Below are 22,420 nucleotides of genomic sequence, written 5' to 3' on the forward strand. Positions count from 1 at the left end.
TGGTTGAGGAAGTTGTGAAGGTACAGAATTTGACCGATTTGAAATAGGAAACTTTCTCATAAACATTAGGGATACAAAATTTTCTTTACCCTCATCATCTATAATTGAGCAAATGTGTACAACTAATTTTATCATAATTTTAACAATATTTGAGTAGGAAAACTTGTTAGTTATATGTAGATGAACCTTATATATGTTCAAATATTCGTCTTGTGTTTTTATTATTCGTTTGATGTACTCCTTGGGTGGTGTGTGGCAGATGGAGTTTGACAGCAGAAATCCCTATGTCACAGCAGGTGGTGCATGGAGCTACCAACACTGTAGGAGGACTTCAGAGAACTACATAATCACAATGTACTTCAGTGGATGAATGAAACTCTTGTAAAACTTTCAGTGTATAATGATCTTAGCTGCTGCTCATACATAGATATCTGTATCCACATACATTTATAATACAGGTTCATTGTTGTTTAAAAGAGCCAGAAGTTCTTTGAAGAAAATAATTGCAAAAGATAAGAAAACACTAATTCATTATAATTTAAGGAAGCAACACTAACTGGTGAAAGAAGTTGGTGGAAAAAGTCTTAATTTGATAAATATTACCTGGTTGTTCATTTCAAAAAATACAAACAGGAGAAGAGGCATGACTAAAACAAACACGAGAAGTTGAAAAAAATTTCAAACTTAAGCCATTATACATTGCAGCAAATTTCAAACAAAGCGATTATGCATTGAAGCATTCTGGTGTATTTTTAAAAACTGAGCAACTGTACAACATAAAAAGAAGTGAAGACTTTTGTGTTTATTTTTATTATAAAACTAATGTGAGTAGACAGATTATTTAAAAAGTGATATTGAAGCACTGTGCATCAGTGGTGTGTGTGTGTGTGTGTGTGTGTGTGTGTGTGTTTCATACTTATATGACGTTACAATAGTGACAAGCCATCACTGATCGGAAATGAAACTAACGCTTAATTAATTACATGACAAAAATTTTTAAATGCTTCAGAATTTGAACTTGAAATTATTCTGAAACATTTCATATGTGTTCATAGAATATGTAATTGTAAATTTTTCATAGCAACAGTTATCAATAGTGAGTCATCAACATATTCAACAGTGAGAGCAAAATGGTAATAACGATTGTTTTGCAATACTTGATGGTTGCTAGTAAATAAAAAAAAGGTTTACTACAAATTTAATATAATTTTGAATGGTCTTGAGAAATGAACAATCAAAAGCAGGAAGTCAGAGAGATGTTTTCCAGGAAAAATAATTTAGGACAGTGGAAACAGTACGTGCAGTGAGCATTTTAGATCTGTTTAATAGGCAGTTCATACGCAGTCATTCCACACATCGTGGCAGCCGGCGCAGTTTGCATCCAGTGACAGTCGACTTCATGCAGCCTCTACAGATGAGCGTCAGACTGACCTATACAAACTCTAATTGGAGTTCATTTCTTCAAAACCCGATGGGTTGTGATTAAATAAGACACTGTGTATTGTGCAGTTGATTTTTAATTTTTATTTATACAATGACCTCTCCAGGGGAATGTCAGTTTAAACGTGGAACATATTAGTCAGGTTTTAATTTAGATAGCGAAATTTTTCAGTGAAGTTTATTGGTTTATGAACAACTTGGATAAAAGAAACATAGATCATTTACTATATACCTTCTTCATTATTGTTATTAACATTTCTGTAATTTTTAAATTGTTATTTGTGAGGACATTGATGGCCGTGACTCTCATAGAAGAAAATGAAGCATTTGAGACAGTTGTGTAGCTATTGTCACACACAACAGCAAAAACTGATGATTTTCTCAACTAGATGAAAGACTTTTTAATTCAGATGATAAACGGCTTGATTTGGGTTCTTAATTAAATGGGAGAATGGAAAAACTAGAAAAGGAAATGGAATGAGGATTAAAACATGCACAAGATTGAGATGTTGTGTAGACTTGATGGAAGAAAAGGTAGAAAGCAAAGTTGAGCATTTATATCCAGTTTGGTGTAGAATATTCTAGTGAATATAGTACAAATATTACAGAAATAAGTAATAGACACAAATGGTAATTTAGAGCAAGTCAAAACTAAGAATGTTGAAATGCTTTTGGTATTTTGAAATTAATTGGAACTGTGATTGTGGAAATTGGATGTATGGGATTCTCAGGTAAGGAAAGAACTGAATTTGATAGACAATAAATTACTCGTTTATGTTACTACTGTACAATCTGAGGTAAGAACCTCATTATATAACAGTGGGTTCACATCCCCCTGCGGGTCCGGGGTAAGAATAGGCCCAAGGTATTCCTGCCTGTCGTAAGAGGCGACTAAAAGGAGTTTCAACCGTTTTGGCCTTTCATGTGATGGTCCCCCTTGGGGTTTGACCTCCATTTTTCAAAATTCTACAGAAGTACGAGCCTTTTGGGGAAGGACGCCTTACATGGTGTACCACTGGTCCTCAGTGCACTAAGTCCTTGGCACTCAGCATTGTACCAGCATTGTAACCATACCCACTATTCCTCAGATTGGGCCTAAACGCCTGATGGGTTGTACAAGTTACGCCCATAGTGCGTCCCCATCTGCACCTACGATCATGATGGACTTCCCATGGCACCAGAAATCCAGCACAGTAGCCAGCCCGTTGTGGTGGGGTCGTCATGTACCCTCTAGGTTGTAGCCCCCTGACAACACAGGGATCGTACTGCCAATACCTGAGCTGCACCCTCCCCACGTCGGCCAAGGAGTAGATGCCCATCTCCTTGGGGCATCAGGACTGCCGGCAACGGTCATCCTGGCAGGTGGCCCTTGCTGAGGCTGGGTGGCGCCCGTGTGGAGAGCCCCTGGTCGGAGTGGGTGGTATCGGGGCGGACGTTTCGCAGATGAAACGTCAACACGTATCAGGTCGCTCTGCGGCCGAGTCTTTCAAACGGAAAGGTACTGTCTCTAGTTCTGGTTCTCCTGCCCTTTCCCCCTTGGCCACTCCCTGGGAGGAGGGACAGGCCCGCCGGCTTGGGGCGAAGTACTTCCCCCGCTATTTGGTCTGTTCTCGAACCGATGGGGGGACGTTCGCCACCTCCAATCCCATGTTCTTTGTTCAGCACATTGAGGACATCTTCGGGGAAATCGAGGCTCTCAGTAAGATGCGTTCGGGGTCCGTTCTTATAAAGACCACCTCCGCCACACAGTCGGCGGCGCTCCAGGCGTGTGACCGCCTAGGGGATATCCCAGTATCCATTGTCCCGCATCTGGCAATAAATAGGACGCAGGGGGTTATTTTTCATCGGGACCTCCTGCTGCAATCTGATGAGGAGCTCAGGGCCAACCTGGAGCGCCGAGGCGTGCATTTCGTCCGGCGAGTCCAGCGCGGCCCCAAAGACCGTCGCATCGACACCGGGGCCTTTATCCTCGCCTTCGAGGGGGACGTTCTCCTGGAGAAGGTAAAGGTGATGTGCTACCGGTGCGACGTGCGACCTTACGTCCCGCCTCCTATGTGCTGTTTTTGGTGTTTGTGCTTTGGGCACATGTTGTCACGGTGTGAGGCTGAGCCCCTTTGTGGCGATTGTGGACGTCCTCTTCGTGAGGAACATACATGCACCCTACTACCTCGGTGCGTTAATTGTCCTGGCATCCACTCGCCTAGATCCTCAGACTGCCCCGCATATCAGAAGGAGAAGAAGATACAAGAACTCAAAACTTTGGATCGTCTCTCTTATTCTGAGGCCAGGAAGAAGTATGACCGCCTCCATCCCGTGCCGTTGACCACTTCGTTTGCCTCAGTTGTGTCCCCTCCTTCCGCGGTATCCTCACCCCTATCCTGTCCCCCCCTCCACCTCCTCCCCCCATACGGGGTCTCTGCCTCCGCCTCCCAAATCCCTCCCTTCCAAATCCTCCTTCCCCGTGGCCCCTGCCCCCTCTGCCCCAGGGGCCACCCTTCCTCCTCCTCTCCCCCCCCACCCCCCCAACCCCCCCACCACCCCAACCCCCCCCCCCCCCCATCCCCCCACCTCCCCCTACCACCTGAGAAGCGACCCTCTTCTCAGGAGTCCATCGGGGCAACGTTCCGGACACCAGCTTCCGAGGTCCGGCGTTCCAAAACGGACCCCGCGCGTGAGGACCTTCTTCGGGTCCAGCCCACCACCCCTGTGCCTCCTCAGACTTCCAAGAAGGCCCCCAAGAAGAAGTCTCTATCCCCTCTCCACCCCGGCGCGTTTTGTCTGACACTCCATCCATGAGTCGCTGCTCCCGGCCATCCTCAGTTTCGCCGGGACGCTCTGCTGCCAGGCGCTCAGCTGGCCTCTCGTCAGCAAATGATGATGCCCCTCCTACACCACCAGGGACAGCGGCCGCAGCTGGCGACGACTCGATGGAACAGGATCCGCCTCCCGCCGGTTGTAGCGTTGTTCCCTCGAAACCTGGCCCTCCGCGGCTGTCGAGGTGACCAGCTCTTCCCCCGTCTCGTTCCCCCTCTTTTTTGACTAGCGATGGCCTTGTTACATTGGAACATAAGAGGTATTCGATCTAATTGGGAGGAATTACAACTGCTCCTCCGCCTGCACTGTCCGCTCGTCCTTGGTCTCCAGGAAACCAAGTTGCGCCCGACTGACCATATTGCCTTTACCCACTATACCTCGGAGCGGTATGACCTCACCCCTGTGGACGGTATCCCAGCTCATGGTGGGGTCATGTTGCTCGTTCAGGACGATGTCTATTACCATCCCATCCCATTGACCACCCCACTCCAAGCAATAGCTGTCCGTATTACTCTTTCTGCTTTTACTTTTTCAGTTTGTACCATCTACACTCCATCGTCATCCGCTGTTAGTCGGGCAGACATGATGCACCTGATTGTTCAGCTTCCCCTGCCGTTTTTATTGTTTGGCGACTTCAATGCCCATCATCCCCTTTGGGGCTCTCCTGCATCCTGTCAAAGAGGCTCACTCTTGGCGGATGTCTTCAACCATCTCAATCTTGTCTGCCTCAATACTGGCGCCCCGACTTTCCTCTCGGACTCTACTCATACCTACTCCCACTTGGACCTCTCGCTCTGTTCTACCACTCTTGCCCGTCGGTTTGAGTGGTATGTCCTTTCTGACATATATTCGAGCGACCACTTCCCCTGTGTCGTTCGTCTCCTGCACCACACCCCATCCCCACGTCCTTCGAGCTGGAACATACCGAAAGCTGACTGGGGACTTTACTCCTCCCTGGCGACCTTTCCGGACCACGATTTTCTCAGTTGTGACAGTCAGGTCGAATACCTCATGGCTGTTATCATCAATGCTGCTGAACGTTCCATTCCTCGTACTACCTCTTCTTCACGTCGCGTTCCCGTCCCCTGGTGGAACGAGGCTTGTAGAGACGCTATCCGTGCTCGACGACGTGCTTTACGCACCTTTCGCCGCCATCCTACATTGGCGAATTGTATTGAATACAAACGACTCCGAGCGCAATGCCGTAGAGTCATCAAAGACAGCAAAAAAGCTTGTTGGGCCTCTTTCACCAGCTCCTTTAACAGTTTTACTCCCTCTTCTGTCGTATGGGGTGGCCTGCGCCAGCTGTCGGGCATTAAGGCCCACTCCTCGGTACCTGGCCTGACCTCAGGTAATGAGGTCCTCGTTGATCCTGTGGCTGTCTCCAACGCCTTCGGCCGGTTTTTCGCGGAGGTTTCAAGCTCCGCCCATTACCACCCTGCCTTCCTTCCCAGGAAAGAGGCAGAAGAGGCTCGGCGACCTTCCTTCCACTCGCTGAATCTGGAAACTTATAATGCCCCCTTTACTATGCGGGAACTCGAATGTGCGCTTGCACTGTCCCGGTCCTCTGCTCCGGGGCCAGATGCCATTCACGTTCAGATGCTGGCACACCTTTCTCCGGTGGGCAAAAGCTTCCTTCTTCGTACCTACAATCGCGTCTGGACCGAAGGTCAGGTCCCCATGCGTTGGCGTGACGCCGTCGTTGTTCCTATACCCAAACCCGGGAAGGATAGACACCTTCCTTCTACTTACCGCCCCATTTCTCTTACAAGCTGTCTCTGTAAGGTGATGGAGCGCATGGTTCATGCTCGGTTAGTTTGGATTCTTGAATCTCGACGGCTACTTACCAATGTCCAATGCGGCTTTCGTCGCCGCCGCTCCGCTGTTGACCACCTTGTGACCTTGTCGACATTCATCATGAACAACTTTTTGCGAAGGCGCCAAACGGTAGCCGTGTTCTTCGATTTGGAGAAGGCTTATGATACCTGTTGGAGAGGAGGTATCCTCCGCACTATGCACAGGTGGGGCCTATGCGGTCGCCTGCCCCTTTTTATTGATTCCTTTTTAACAGATTCGAAAGTTTAGGGTACATGTGGGTTCCGTATTGTCCGACGTCTTCCTCCAGGAGAACGGAGTGCCTCAGGGCTCCGTCTTGAGCGTAGCCCTTTTTGCCATCGCGATCAATCCAATTATGGATTGCATTCCACCTAATGTCTCAGGCTCTCTCTTTGTCGATGACTTCGCGATCTACTGCAGTGCCCAGAGAACATGCCTCCTGGAGCGCTGCCTTCAGCGTTGTCTAGACAGCGTATACTCATGGAGCGTGGCAAATGGCTTCCGGTTCTCTGAAGAGAAGACGGTTTGTATCAACTTTTGGCGATATAAAGCGTTCCTCCCGCCATCCTTACATCTCAGTCCCGTTGTTCTCCCATTCATGGAAACAACTAAGTTTCTAGAGCTCACGTTGGACAGGAAACTGTGTTGGTCTCCGCATGTCTCTTATTTGGCGGCCAGTTGTACACGTTCCCTTAATGTCCTCAGAGCTCTTAGTGGTTCATCTTGGGGAGCGGATCGCACTGTCCTTCTTCGCTTGTATCGGTCCATAGTCCGATCGAAGCTGGATTATGGGAGCTTCGTTTGCTCGGCCATCCCTCTTACACCGTCTCAACTCCATCCACCATCGGGGGTTACGTCTTGCGACCGGAGCCTTCTACACTAGTCCCGTCGAGAGTCTTTATGCTGAAGCTGCCGAATTACCATTGACCTACCGGCGCGACGTACTGCTGTGTCGGTATGCCTGCCTGCTGTTGTCTATGCCCGACCACCCCTCTTACCAGTCCTTCTTCGCCGATTGTCTCGACCGTCAGTACGGGTTGTATGTGTCTGCCCTGCTGCCCCCCGGAGTCCGCTTCCGTCGCCTGCTTCGACAATTGGATTTTGCCTTCCCTACCACCTTCAGAGAGGGTGAGAGCCCGACACCACCTTGGCTCCAGGCTCCGGTTCATATTTATCTCGACCTCAGCTCACTCCCGAAGGAGGGTACTCCGGCTGCAGTGTATTGCTCACGGTTTGTCAAACTTCGTGCTCGACTTGCCGGTCACACCTTTATTTACACCGATGGCTCCAAAACTGACGATGGTGTCGGCTGTGCCTTTGTCGTCGGGGCCGCCACCTTTAAATACAGGCTCCTCGACCAATGTTCCAGCTTTACGGCCGAGCTTTTTGCTCTCCATCAGGCCGTTCAGTATGCCCGCCGCCACCGCCATTCATCGTATGTACTCTGCTCTGACTCACTCATTGCTCTTCAGAGCCTTGGAGCTCCCTATCCGGTCCATCCCTTAGTTCAACGGATACAGCAGTCCCTCCATTCTTTCGCTGATAATGGTTTTCCTGTCAGCTTTCTGTGGGTTCCCGGACATGTAGGAGTGCCTGGGAATGAGGCTGCGGATGCTGCAGCCAAGGCTGCAGTCTTCCTGCCTCGGCCAGCCTCCCATTGTGTCCCGTCATCTGACGTTTGTGGGGATGTTTGTAAGAGGCTTGTGTCGTTGTGGTGGGATGCTTGGTCATCCCTCCAAGGAAACAAGCTCCGCGCAGTAAAACCGCTCCCAACTGCTTGGACAACCTCCTCCCGACCATCTCGGCGAGAGGAGGTCCTTCTGACCAGGTTGCAGATTGAGGCATTGCCGGTTTAGCCACCGCTACCTGCTCTCCGGTGACCCAGCCCCGCAGTGCCCTTGTGGTCAGGCATTAACAGTGCTCCATGTTTTATTGTCGTGTCCCCGCTTTAGTCGATCTTGTGTTGTCCTGTCCCTGCCATCTACTTTACCGGATATTTTAGCTGATGACGCTCGAGCAGCTGCTCATGTTCTGCGTTTTATAACTTTGACTGGCTTGTCCAAAGACATCTAACCTTTTTACTTATTTTATCTACATCTTTGTTAGGTCTTTCTGGTGTCCCCCCTCCCCTTGAGTTTTACTAGATTCCATGTGCTCTAACAACAGTGACTGGGCGCTAATGACCTCAGTAGTTGAGTGCCCTTAAACCCCACCAAAAAAAAAGTGGGTTCACATATCAGTTATTAAGGAAACTCTGAATGTGTGTGACATGAGGCAAGCAAAGAATTAGGATTTTTGTTTTGATCACATAAGTGTATATTTTTAGACTAGCACAGAAAATACTGGGAACATACAGTACTTGTCAGAAATTGAAAGTATTTACTTCACATACACACATTATTTTATAACCAATAATAACAGGAAGCATTTGGGATCTTGTGGTTGTGGACCTGTTTGGTCCACTGCCTCTTGGTTGGGGAGCAATGGCATACATTTTTGTAATAGTGCCAGAAGTGCAGACAACGAATATTGAAGTGTGTTTATTCAGGGAAGGAGAGAAACAGAAGAAAATATGGGCAATGGCACCCACGTGCAATTGAAAGTGGGAGATTTAATCCTTGTTAAGTCACAAATATAGCATAAAAAGTGAGAAATTAATTGGAAGGATCAAGGGAAGATTTAGCCTACAACATGTAAATTTGTTTTATGTGACAGTATTATGAAAAGTTCAATAGAAAATCCAGGATGGAATGTGACGATATAATGAAAAGGGAAGTAGTTACTCATCATACAGCTGAGTCGCAGATAGGCACAACTTTCCTTTCATAATAGTATTATGAAAATGATAGTTGCTGTTCATCATATAGTGGAGACCCTTTGTGCACGTGATAGGGGCCGGCATCAACAATTACAGTGTGCTGCGATAGATCATGTTATCTGAAAACTCCTGAAGAGTTGTAGCATTATTTAATATTGTGGTCTGGGAACAACATTTACCTTTTAAGGGGTAGGCACTGATAGTGGTGTATATTGATGAAGAGTAAAGGAATGAAGACTCGTGGAGCTTCTACAAATAATTACCATGGCCATAGTACCCTGTGTCCTCTGTGGAGGGAAGTACTTTTTTTCCTTATTACGACTAAGTACCAATTTATGGTTGGAATTAAGCCCATGTAGGAGAGTCTACCAGGAATGGTAATGCTAGTGTTGGCAATGCTGGAGGAAGTAGAACATCCTGTGGGAGTTTTCCTCTGTGGGAGACTTGTTCTAAATTGATGATTACATCAGACCCCTGAAAACTATCTGGGTTGAGCTTAGTAGTGTATATTTTTATTTATTTTTATAGATTTGATTTTTTCATAGATTTTTATTTGTTACATGGTGACAACCAGTAAGGGTTCATACTATTCTCTACAGGGTGTTAACTTTAATATGGTATAGATATTGTACAAAGAGACTGTACTGTTTGGAATTTTCTGAGTGATAACGTGGTTGGGATGGTATAATTTTTAAGGATGGTTAGCTTAACTATAGCATAAGAAGTCAAGCTTATTCTAATTTTTGCCAAAGCCAGTAAATTTAAGAATGGGCTGCATGTGTTGCTAGTTGTCTAAAAGGTCTGTCCTATATAGGGTGTCCCAGGAGGAACAGTCAGTATTCAGGGACATGACAGGAACATTCATTCAAAGCCAAAAAGTCTACTAAACATGGGCTCTAAAATGCATACCTTAAGAGTTAGGAGCACTTGTTCAGTAGAATAGATGTGTTTTCGAGTAGCAAAGATGCCCATGTGTTCTTGCTCTTAAGGTATGCACTTCAGAGCCCATGTTTACTAGACTTTTTGTCTCTAATGATTACTCCTCCAGGAACACCCTATATTGAGATATTTTGACATAAGCATAACCAGTACCATTGAAGTTCATATAGCTTTTTAACTGATGATGATGAACACACAATCTAAAACATATGTAAACTTACCTGGTAAAATTCGTAAGCTAGGCACTTTCAAAAACAAAGCAAAAAAATGTTGTTTTGAATGAATTAGTAATTACTTAATGAAAAAGTAAACATCAGTATTTGTTGTACAAATGAAAAGAGTGATTCTTCTTACAATATTTTATATTTTAATTAGATGGCCCAGGAAACAGAAACAGGCTTATGTGGGGCAGCAGATACTATGTGATCAAAAGTATCTGGACACCCCCCAAAACCTATGTTTCACACACCGAGCGAGGTGGCGCAGTGGTTAGCACACTGGACTCGCATTCGGGAGGACGACGGTTCAATCCCGTCTCCGGCCATCCTGATTTAGGTTTTCCGTGATTTCCCTAAATCGCTTCAGGCAAATGCCGGGATGGTTCCTTTGAAAGGGCACGGCCGATTTCCTTCCCCATCCTTCCCTAACCCGAGCTTGTGCTCCGTCTCTAATGACCTCGTTGTCGACGGGACGTTAAACACTAATCTCCTCCTCCTCCTCTATGTTTCACATATTAGGTGCATTGTGCTACCACCTACTGCCAGGTACTCCATATCAGCGACCTCAGTAGTCATTAGACATCATGAGAGAGCATAACTCACAGAGTTCGAACGTGGTCACGTGATTGGGTGTCACTTCTGTCATATGTCTATAAGCGAGATTTCAACACTCCTAAACATCCCTGGGTCCACTGTTTCCGATGTGGTAGTGAAGTGGAAATGTGAAGGGACACGTACAGCACAAAAGCGTACAGACTGCCAGAGACAGCTGATAGCTGAAGAGCATCATAATGTGTAATAGGCAGACATCTATCCAGACCATCACACAGAAATTGCAAACTGCATCGGGATCCACTGCAAGTACTATGACAGTTAGGCGGGAGGTGAGAAAACTTGGATTTCATGGTCGAATGGCTGCTCATAAGCCACACTTCATGCTGGTAAATGCCTTGCTTGGTGTAAGGAGCAAAGTGACAAAAAGCAGATTTCAGAGTACCTGATGGCTCAACACAAAAGTTTTTCTCAAGTACAGATAGTGTTGAGGATCAGTGGACAAAGTTCAAAACCATCATACAATATGTTTTAGATGAGTATGTGCCAAGCAAGATCGTAAGAGATGGAAAAGAGCCACCGTGGTACAACAACAGAGTTAGAAAACTGCTGCGGAAGCAAAGGGAACTTCACAGCAAACATAAACGTAGCCAAAGCCTTGGAGACAAACAAAAATTATGCGAAGCGAAATGCAGTGTGAGGAGGGCTATGCGACAGGCGTTCAATGAATTCAAAAGTAAAGTTCTATGTACTGACTCAGCAGAAAATCCTAAGAAATTTTGGTCTTATGTCAAAGCGATAGGTGGATCAAAGCAAAATGTCCAGACACTCTATGACCAAAATGGTACTGAAACAGAGGATGACAGACTAAATGCCGAAATACTAAATGTCTTTTTCCAAAGCTGTTTCACAGAGGAACACTGCACTGTAGTTCCTTCTCTAGACTGTCGCACAGATGACAAAATGGTAGATATCAAAATAGAGAAACAATTAAAATCACTCAAGAGGAAAGGCCGCTGGACCTGATGGGACACCAGTTCAATTTTACACAGAGTACGCGAAGGAACTATAAATGAGCAAGTGTATGTAAACTAATTTTATTATCATTTTAATAATATTCAAAAGCACAAAAACTGTTTTTCAAATATTGGTGGTATCCTGTGTATGTTCATGTGTTTGTTTTGTGTTTCTATTATTTGTTTCAAATACTCCTTGGGTGGCATGTGGAAGACAGAATTTGACACCAGAAATTCCTTTCACATTAGGTGCTCCATTGTGCTACCCACACCAATGGAGTGCCAAGGAGGACTTCGATGAAGATTCAACCCAACAAAACTGTTAATTAATGAATGAACAAAAGTCTTGTAAAACTTGTAGTTTAGTATGGTATTAGCTACTGCTCATACCAGTTACCTGTATTCACCTTTTAAAAATGGTGGAAGTGATCTGGACATAATAATGAGAGAAGATGATAAAACACTAATTTATTATGCTGAAAGTGTTTGCTATTGAATTTGTTGAAAAGTAAAGTTGCAGTAATCGGAGAAATGAGATAATGGCAGGAGTATGAATAAGATAAATATTATCCAATTGTTGGTTTAAAAAAATCAGAAAGGAGAAGAGCCATATTTAAAAGAAAATACTTACCACTTTGATTTCAACTCTTTGCTATGTGATGTAGTTCTCTTTTGAATTTGTGCTTTTTAACTGCATAAATAATGTCCATTTCACAACCCTTCACTCATGTTATGCACACATTCCCTTTTTATGCACCTTTCATCATTTTCTCCAAAATAACGTAGTATGCGTTTACTTTGAAATACGTAAACTATAATTTATGCATGAGAAGAGAGACATAAATATCTTAATATCTACTACTAAAGAGACACATAATCTACTAATAATGGAATGTTAGATGCTGATCTTATTAATTTTTTCCTTTTGCTTTCCTACTGGGTAAATTGGGGGTTTATTAACCTTACGTTGAATCAAAGTGAAGATAATTGTAAGTGTCAGTGATGAGAAGAGGGAGTGGAGTAAGATCTTTACTATCAATTATATTTCTTGTAGTAGCACAGATTGTACAATGCCATATGCTTGACACTTGACTTATTAGTAAAAACTTATGTAATGAATTCTGGCCATGTTTAAAGACCCACACTTAAATTAGGTCCTTCCCGATTTGATTTCAAGGAAGAATTCAGTTATGTTCCAAAAATGGTGCTTTGTAAAATGATAAAAATCAGGGTGTACCCAATAGAAATAATGACATAAGCTTTTAATGTAAGGGTTACAAAGACATATGAGATATGACTATAAAGTAACGGGACTGATGCTGTCACAGAGTAAGTACGCATGCACCAAAGATAAACAATCAGTAGCTGTGAAGCATGAAGCTTTCTCAGTTGAATGCAACATCTCTGTTGTCTATGGACAGATAATTGTAGTCGTGGCCTTTTTATGTAAGTTCTCTTATTTTGTTGCACTGGAAAAATGATCACTGTAACAATTGAGTAATAAATTGTCATGAAGTTTCACAAGAAACTTGGAAAAACTGCTTCTGAAACCTATATTTTATTAAAAGGTGTATGTGGCAAAGATTGTTTATCACATACACAAGTTTTTGAGCAGTTCAAGCATTTCCAAGATGCCCGATAAGACACTGAAGATATCTCACGTTTGGGTTACCCTTCAACATCAATAACAATGAAAATATTAAAAAAAAGTAGGTGATATGATTCAATCTGACCCCTGGTTGAGTACTCAATCGATTTCTGAAACTGTAGGAATTGACAAAGGATGCATAAGGTAAATTTTATATAACACATTTAACATGAGAAAAGTGTATGCGAAACTGGTGCCAAAAATACTCAGTCGAACAGAAAGAAGCTTGGGAAAATATATTGATATTGTCTCGAACGGCATATGCCGACTGTGAGAATCGGACGTTCCATGCTACGGGCACATCTCTGTGTCTTACTGAACCAAGGATTTAGTTTTAGAGGAGGAGGAGGAGAGAAATCGTTTTGTTGTGAGACACAATTATGGTATGTAATCAATGTTCTAATAATTTCTTGCACAAAATAAAATACAATAACTAACATAAAGTATTCAAGGTGTGTGTATCTCCATACCGAATGTAGTTAATTATCACGGTACAGACATTACGAGACATAGATCGCTCGGAGGTGAAGTTTGGAATGATAGTGTGAACCTGCATTTTCCACAGTCAGAATTTGTTGAGAGATTATCTCCGAATTAATAAACTTTGATTTGCTGAATTGTTGGACCTATCATCCAGACTCATCAAATAACACACCACACAGTTGTGCCAAACGATCTGCATAGCGAGTAAAGGTTTTGGAGATTTCAGGTGGAGCAGATAGTGATGAGGAATTTCTGCGAGATCACAACTGCAGAAGACATCTCTTGCTCTCCTGTGGTATTTAAAATGAAATATTTATATTTTCCATGTTTTCAGGAGATTAAAGATAAAAGGAAATAAGGAACTAAGCCAAACCAACTAAAACCAATAATTAAAATAAAAACGCACATAAAGAATACTTATTTATGATAATAAATAAATAAACAATATTTTAATTAACTGACCAATAATCTACATCTACATCCACACTCTGCAAGCCACCTGACAGTGTGTGGCGGAGGGTACCTTGAGTACCTCTATCGATTCTCCCTATTCCAGTCTCATATTGTTCGTGGAAAGAAGGATTGTCGGTATGCCTCTGTGTGGGCTCTAATCTCTCTGATTATATCCTCATGGTCTCTTCACGAGATATACGTAGGAGCAATATACTGCTTGACTCCTTGGTGAAGGTATGTTCTCGAAACTTCAACAAAAGCCAATACTGAGCTACTGAGCGTCTCTCCTTCAGAGTCTTCCACTGGAGTTTATCTATCATCTCCGTAATGCTTTCGCAATTACTAAATGATCCTGTAACAAAGTGCGCTGCTCTCTCTCTCTCTCTCTCTCTCTCTCTCTCTCTCTCTCTCTCTCTCTCTCTCTCTCTCCCCCCTCCCCCCCCTCCCCCTCCCTCCCCCCCCCCCCCCTTATGAACCCTATCTGGTACTGATCCCACACTGGTGAACAGTATTCAAGTAGTGGGCGAACAAGTGTACTGTAACCTACTTCCTTTGTTTTCGGATTGCATTTCCTTAAGATTCTTCAAATGAATCTCAGTCTGGCATCTGCTTTACCGATGATCAACTTTCTATTATCATTCCACTCCTAATGCGTACTCTCAGATAATTTATGGAATTAACTGCTTCCAGTTGCTGACCTGCTATATTGTAGCTAAATGATAAGGGATCTTTCCCCATAATTAATATGTTAAACTGGGTTACTGAAGATCAAACTATTGATCAACATTACTGCTTTGAGGTTCTTTCTCAACTCTGTGAGAAAATAAGAAGGGAAAAAAAACCAAGTTGTGGAAGAACAAGTCATGGGTTCTGCATCAAGACAACACACTGGATCATACTGCATTGTCTGTTAAGAGGCCTCTAGTGAAGTACATCATCCCATTGTTAGAGCACACACCTTATTCACCTGTACTAGCACCATGTGGCTTTTATCTATTCCTTAAGTCAAATCTGCATTACAAGGAACAAGATTTCAGTCTCTTGAAGCAGTGAAACAAAAACTGGCACGCGTCGTGAAGGAGCTCATAGAGGAATACTTCCGGCACTGTTTCCATCAATGGAAAATTCACACGGAACATTGTAGGGGTAGAGGAGGGGAGTATACTGAGCGTGATAAGTGTGTTTTTTAAATAAAATTCTTTTCAGCCATAGTTTATTTTATAGTCACGCCTCTTATGTTCTGATTCAGCAGCTGAAGAGAAAAAGGAGTCCAGTAACGTCCCAGCATGATTCAAAGTGAGAAGCTGGAAACAATAGCATCTGCAGTATGTGAGCTTAAATGGGGAAACATTAAATTATATCATCAGATAGAGCAAAATATCAAAACAGTGGAAACGGTAGGGAAAGGGGGGGGGGGGGGGGACAGCAAACTATTAAAATGAATAAAGCTACTTCTCTTTCCTATTGGAGCTAAATAAATGCTGCAATTGGAATAATAAGGGAGCACGTAACTTTCTGGATGTTGTATTAATGGCCTGAAATATTTTTCTATACATCTTTTGCTCTTCTTATTAGCATTGTGTGTGCATCTATATTTAAAATAAACCCAACTTAAATTATGTAGAGAGATATTTAATGAGGTTCATTTTAATTGCACTTGAACATCTCGGATACTTTTTTTTTATTTTGCTGTCAAATGTGTGTGCAGCAGAGTAATGATTCCACAAAGGATCATCTAACAGCATTCAATTGATTTGGATCACATGAATAATATGATAGTGCATAAAATATGTACTAGAATTAAATTTTAGAAAACTGAATGTAGTGCCTTGTACAAGTCATTATGCATTCAGATCTAGTCGGGGATTGCTGCTGACCCACTGCATTGTCTGCAGTGCAGGTAGGTGAGCAGTCGGTCAAATACTGTTCCCCATAAAGTGACCCATCAAGACTGTCATCTTGTCGATGCTTATGGTGGCACAGTGTCAACGTCTCGATTGTATATCACAGTCTACCTTTGTTGCTTTCTTTAATCCCATTTGTAATATAAGTAAGAAGTTTCTTCTCCATTTCTTAGTAATTCATTTTTTGCAGTGAAGTCCTTCTGTTATACTGAAAATTAACAAAATTTGTATCTATGATTTTTTCCACTTCCAAGAGACTTTCTGTGGTTGGTTGGTTGATGTGGGAGGAGGGGGCCAAACAGTGAGGTCATCGGTCCCATTGGATTAGGAAATGATGGTGAAGGAAGTTTGCCGTGCCCTTCAGAGGAACTATCCCAGCATTTGCTTGAAGCGATGTAGGGAAAATGTGGAAAACCTAAATAAGGATGGTCGGACATGGGTTTGAACTGTCGTCGTCCTGAATGCGAGTCCAGTGTGTCAACCATTGTGCCACCTCACTCATTTCTCCCTGTGGTGTAAAATTAATGTAATATAGAAGCAGAAAAAGAATATTTTACCATTACCATTGAACGCCGCGCGCACGCTCGCGCCCCCCCCCCCCCCCCTACACACACACACACACACACACACACACACACACACACACACACAGAGCATTCATTCACAGTTATTTTTGTGTGTAACCTCAACATGAGACACAAAACGAAAATTCCAGTAATGTTTTCTCAATGTGGGCCCTTTCAGACTACGTCAGGTGCTGATAATGCTGTCTCATACAAGTACCTGCTATGTCCTTCACAGTGATCACTCAACATTGGATGCTGTTCACACCCCTTATATACCTGGCCTGGTAACAACACTAATGCACTCTTGTGGCTGTTCTACCTGTCACAGTGAATTGAAATGCTAATCATTTACATACCTGCCAACATTGCGTATGTGTAGAAAGTTACATTAAAATCTGAGGATGCGTTCTGGGGGCTTAACTTTTATTGTCAGGCTGTATATAATATTATTATAATTGACTCACATTTTGTGCTAGAACTGGTGGTAGAAAGAATAGCAGATGTTCATTTTACTGTTATATCTATAAAAATCTGTTTCTTAATTTCTGACAACCATGAAGTTATTAGACTTGGCAAAAAAACCAATATGATGAAGATTATGATGTATCTCTTTTACATAGTAAATTCTTCTATTAACTTACAGGAGAATGTTTTTGATCCTTTATGTTGTCGTTTGCAGATGGAGCAAAAAGAACAAAAGGCTGAAAAACGCAGTCAGTCTCGAACATACATAGTTAGAGACAGTTACTGTGGTTCGTGGGTTCCTGTATCCAAAGGGTGGCGCATATTATTTTATGCACCTTGTACAGATGAACATCGTCTTCCTCTTGATCAAGGCGATGTTGTATTAGTTACAAGATGGAGAAGGTTTGTATTAACATGGAGTTTGAGTTCATAGTATTTTCTTTAGTTTTTTTATATTTGTTATTTACAGGTTGCTTGCACGTAATTTACATTTTATAGTGAGTAACAGTACAATAATAGGTATTGTAAGCTGAATTTAACTGAGGCAAGGTAACCACTCGCCTAACTAATTGATGCTTGGTGCATAGAAACATGTAAGAGCACAGACTCATTAAGAGACTTTCAAGCTACAGCTCTTTTTATAGTGTATACACTCAGTCTCATACAAGCAACCATACAGATACATAAACACATCTTCCCGGCGGGGTCAGGGATTTTCTCTGCCTCGTGATGGCTGGGTGTTGTGTGATGTCCTTAGGTTAGTTAGGTTTAAGTAGTTCTAAGTTCTAGGGGACTGATGACCATAGATGTTAAGTCCCATAGTGCTCAGAGCCGGCCATAAACACATCTATTCTGAGCTTTTGATATCACAGAGTAAGATGTATAGCAACTAGGGTGGAGTATGAAGAGCTGCTGTTCAAATAAGGCATGAGAAGGTAATGGGAGACACGATAGTAAGGTAGACACAAGTGGTTTTCAGTATAAGTAGAGAGAGAGAGGGGGGGGGGGGGGGGGGAGGGGGCGTGAGTCAAAGGTAATGTTGGTAAGGATCGAGCAGTGAGAGGAAACTCGTTAAAAATTTTAGGGCATTCTCTTCATGAGAATTTCCTGTTGTTGCTACACTGCACCTTGGGAGATGAGTGTTTGTATTATTTCCAGTGTCATGTTCGTGAATTACTTCCCTGATCACACATTCTTTAATGCTGTTCTTGACAAAGAGTGCAGACTCATAGATACACAGATTCATCATTGTTAGCGTCCAAAGCCTGTTAAAAAGAGGATGATAGTGCTCTGTAGGATCATCCTTGCATAGTACAGACTTATTTTTTAAATGTTAATGATATAAGGAGAATGTCCCCATATGAGTAGGACATATGATATATATGACTGAAAGAGTCATACAGAGATACTTATGGCAGACAACATATCTCAGTTTCAATATGAGGTGGGACACTCATGAGATCTTTTTACAGACTTGGTTGATTTGCTCTTCCCAGTTGAGTTTAGCATCAATATGTATTCCTAAGGCTTTGACATATTATCTATATTCTTGGACAGTCCTAACATAAGTTTTTGGGTTTTGTCTGGATTAGAAACAAGTTTATTGGCTGTGCCAATTTAATACAAAGTCAAGAGTTTCTTGCTCAATTTTCTCAAGAGTTGGGATGCTGTGATGTGAAGTAACCGACTGTGATACATAGTGGGGCAGGTGATTAACAGCAACAATGAAAAAGAAGGGACCAACGACAGACTCCTGTGGAAAATGTGCAAATTTCTTCTCGGAGGGACTATTTCTAATTGAGAAAAACTATGTTCTGTTGTTCAATTAGGAAGAAAACACTGCTAATGTAGATAAGGTGCATCATAATACTCTAAATTTGTTAGCAACATTTTAAAAGGAATGCAGTCGAATGCTTTACTTAGTTTGCACAATACCTGTGACACACTTTTCTGATTTTCAAAAGCCATTAAAGTGAGATCAGTTTCCACAACAGCTGCAGTGGTATTTTTACCTGTCCAAAATCCGTACTGATTCTTGCAAAGGAGGTCATACTTTTCAAAATAATTGCTTAATTGAATGTACATGAGTGTTTCAAATATTTTTGAGAATATTGGGACAATAGAAATTTGTCAGTAGTTATGAGAGTTGTTTATCAACCTTTTTGAATATGATAATAACTTTAGAGATCTGGTGTTCTGGAAAAACCTCATACTCTAGACATTTTTTAAAACAACTCAGTGGCGTACTTATCAAGTGAACTTTTCATTTAACAACATAATTAGACATCCAGTTGCAGTCCCTACTTTTGGAATTGAGTGAGTGTAAGGATGTAGAAATGGGATTATCAGAGTTTCAGGCTGTGGGCATGCAAAAGTGGAGGATATCACACTCCCATGTTTTATCTTACCCTGTGGTATACAGTGCCAGTCTTCTGCATCTTTCATTTCATGTGTTTTACTGTCATTTTTTCTCTTTTAGTTCTCATAATCTTTTCTGCAAAATGTTGGGTTTTATTTTGATTTATCTCACACTATAAATTTCTGTCCAAACTTAAGAGAAGTGTCACTAATTGATGTGACTGTGATGCCATTCTATTTAATGCTTACATAATGTCTCCAATGAACTTCCATTCTGCTGTACTTTTAGTCTTCATCACACACACACACACACACACACACACACACACACACACACACACACACACAGAGAGAGAGAGAGAGAGAGAGAGAGAGAGAGAGAGAGAGAGAGAGAGGGGGGGGGGGGAGGGGGCAGTTTCCCATATGTTACTTTCTTTGCTGGTTCTATGGAGAACCTGTTCATCCCTTATCAGTCCACCTACTTTTCATCATCATTTTATAGTGCCACATCTCAAATGCTTCAAATTTCTTCTTTTCTGGTTGTCTCTGTCCATGATTCACCACCATACAATGCTGTGCTCCTTACATACATTCCCAGAAATTTCTTTCTTAGATTAAGGTCATTGTTTGATACTAGCAATGCCATCTTCACATATAATGATCTGCTTTTTATGTCTTCCTTCCTTCGTCCATCATGTTATTTTGCTTCCAAAGTAGCAGAATCTTTGTCTACTTCATGGTATCCAGCTTTGATGTAAAGTTTATCGCTAACCTCATGTCAACTACTACTCATTACTTTTGTCTTTCTTCAGTTTACTTTTAATCCACATTCTTCACTCAGTAAATAGTTTGTTCCATCCAACACATCCTATAATTCTTCTTAACTTTTACTTAGGATAGCAATGTCTTTAGTGAATTTTATCATTGATATCCTTTCACCTTGGATTTTAATTCCACTCCTGCTGTACCTTTCTTTTATTTTCAGCATAGCTTCTTCGATGTGTAGACAGAACTGCAGGGGTGAAAGACTACATCCAAATCTTACACCATTTTTAATGCAAGTACTTCATTCTGGGTTTTCTGGTCTTATTATTCTTTCTTCTTTCTTATAGATATTGTAGATTAGCCATCTATCCCTATAGCCTACTCCTGCTTTTCTCAATATTTCAAATATCTTGCACTATTTTACAGTGTTGCTAGCTTTTTCTAGGTTGACAGATCCTCAGAATATGTCTTAATTTTTCTTAAATCTAGATTCCATTATTAATTGCAACATCAGAGCTGCCTTTTTGGTTTTTTTTATCTTTCCTAGACCCAAACTGATACTCATTTGGCATATCCTCAATTTTCTTTTCCATTCTTCAGTATATTATTATTGTTGTTGACAACTTGGATGCCTGAGCTTTTAAGGTGATTGTGTGATACTTCTCGCACTTTCCTGCCCTTGCTATCTTCAGGAATTTGTGTAGGTTATTTTTCTGAAAGTGTGATGGTATGTCTCCAGATCATAGATTCTACACTCCAACTTGAATAGTCACTTGGTTACCACTTCCCCCAATGATTTCAGAAATTCTAATGATATTATCTATCTCTTTTGCCTTATTAAACAATGGAAAATCCAGGCTGGAATGTAACAATTTTATGAAAAGAATAGTTACCCATACAGTGGAGATACTAAGTCGCAGTTAGGACAACAAAAAGCCTGTCACAAAATAAGGTTTCGGCCAGCAAGGCCTTTGTCAGAAACACACACACACACACACACACACACACGAGACCACAGTCTCCGGCAGCTGAAGCCGGACAATTTGCCTTATTTGACTGCAGGTTGTTCAAACCTCTGTTACGGTTGTTCAAACCTCTGTTACACTCTGATTTGAATATTGGTTAATCTGTGTCTTCCATATTGACTCCCATTTCTTCCTCAATTATATCTCTAGCCCCCCTGCCCCCCACCTGCCTGCCTGCCTGCCTCCCTCCCTCCCTCCTAAAGCCTTCAGTGCACTCTTTGGTTTTTCTGTATGCTGAATGAATCCTTCTGATAACATTTTTTTTTCATGTAATCATTTCACCTTGGCTTTCCTGTGTGATGTGTCAAAAGAAAAGTAACTGCTTGATTTCTGTAATGACATAGAGCATGTATGTACTTGTATTTCCAGAATGGTGACACATTAATTTCCAAGTATTTTTATTGGCTTTGCATGCACCTCATGAACATCTCTTTTTTTTCATTATTTTTTCTATACTATGAAAAGTAAAGATATCAAGATACTCTTTGCAGTGGAGAGGAAGATTAGTAATTTTATAATCTTCTGCTTTTGTCACCATCACTACCAAATGTTTTGTAATTTTTATTTTATATTTGTTGTTTTTCCCATTTTAACAGCAAAGAGGCATCAGTTTTTGTGGTTGCTTTATTAATTGTACATTGAGTTTAATGTGAATCGATATAATTTACAGACACTGGCTGTTTGGTGAAAAACAGAAAGGGGCCAAGGTAGTTGGACATCGAGGATGGTTCCCCCGCTGTTGTGTTGTTGAATTGGCTGAAGCAATACCAAATGATTTTGATAAGAATAAATAAGTAACCCATTCCAGAAAATGTATCATACTTTTAAAGCATTGATAATATCATTGTGAGGTACTGTGTCTTTTTTCCCTCCTCCCCCCCCCCCCCCCCCCACCTTATTCCTTTGCCTTCTCTCTCTCTCTCTCTCTCTCTCTCTCTCTCTCACTCTCACTCTCACTCTCACTCTCACTCTCACTCTCTCTCTCTCTCTCTCTCTCTCTCTCTCTCTCTCTCTCTCCCCCCCCCCCCCCCCCCCCCCCCGCCCCCCATATTTATTTTTCCCTCTTCCTTCCTCTTCTGCCCCTCACCACTCTCATTCTCACTTTGTTATGTGGCATCCT

General features: G+C 42.2%; 1 protein-coding gene across 2 annotated transcripts in view; it reads left to right on the forward strand.

The window, feature by feature from the left end:
* The window catches only part of LOC124625289 (palmitoyltransferase ZDHHC6), a 127,191-nt gene extending 104,982 nt beyond the window's left edge, over nt 1-22,209 (forward strand). Inside the window, exons 7-8 of one of the 2 annotated variants that reach the window (XM_047149160.1) lie at nt 17,367-17,554; nt 21,971-22,209. In XM_047149160.1, the coding sequence (XP_047005116.1) occupies nt 17,367-17,554; nt 21,971-22,094 (312 nt within the window). In that variant the 3' untranslated portion in view covers nt 22,095-22,209. The remainder of the gene's footprint in view (nt 1-17,366; nt 17,555-21,970) is intronic. The other variant, XM_047149159.1, reaches the window with a different exon arrangement.
* The last annotated feature ends 211 nt before the right edge of the window (nt 22,210-22,420 follow it).

The sequence above is a fragment of the Schistocerca americana genome, chromosome 1 (genome assembly GCF_021461395.2).
Source record: "Schistocerca americana isolate TAMUIC-IGC-003095 chromosome 1, iqSchAmer2.1, whole genome shotgun sequence".
NCBI lineage: Eukaryota > Metazoa > Arthropoda > Insecta > Orthoptera > Acrididae > Schistocerca > Schistocerca americana.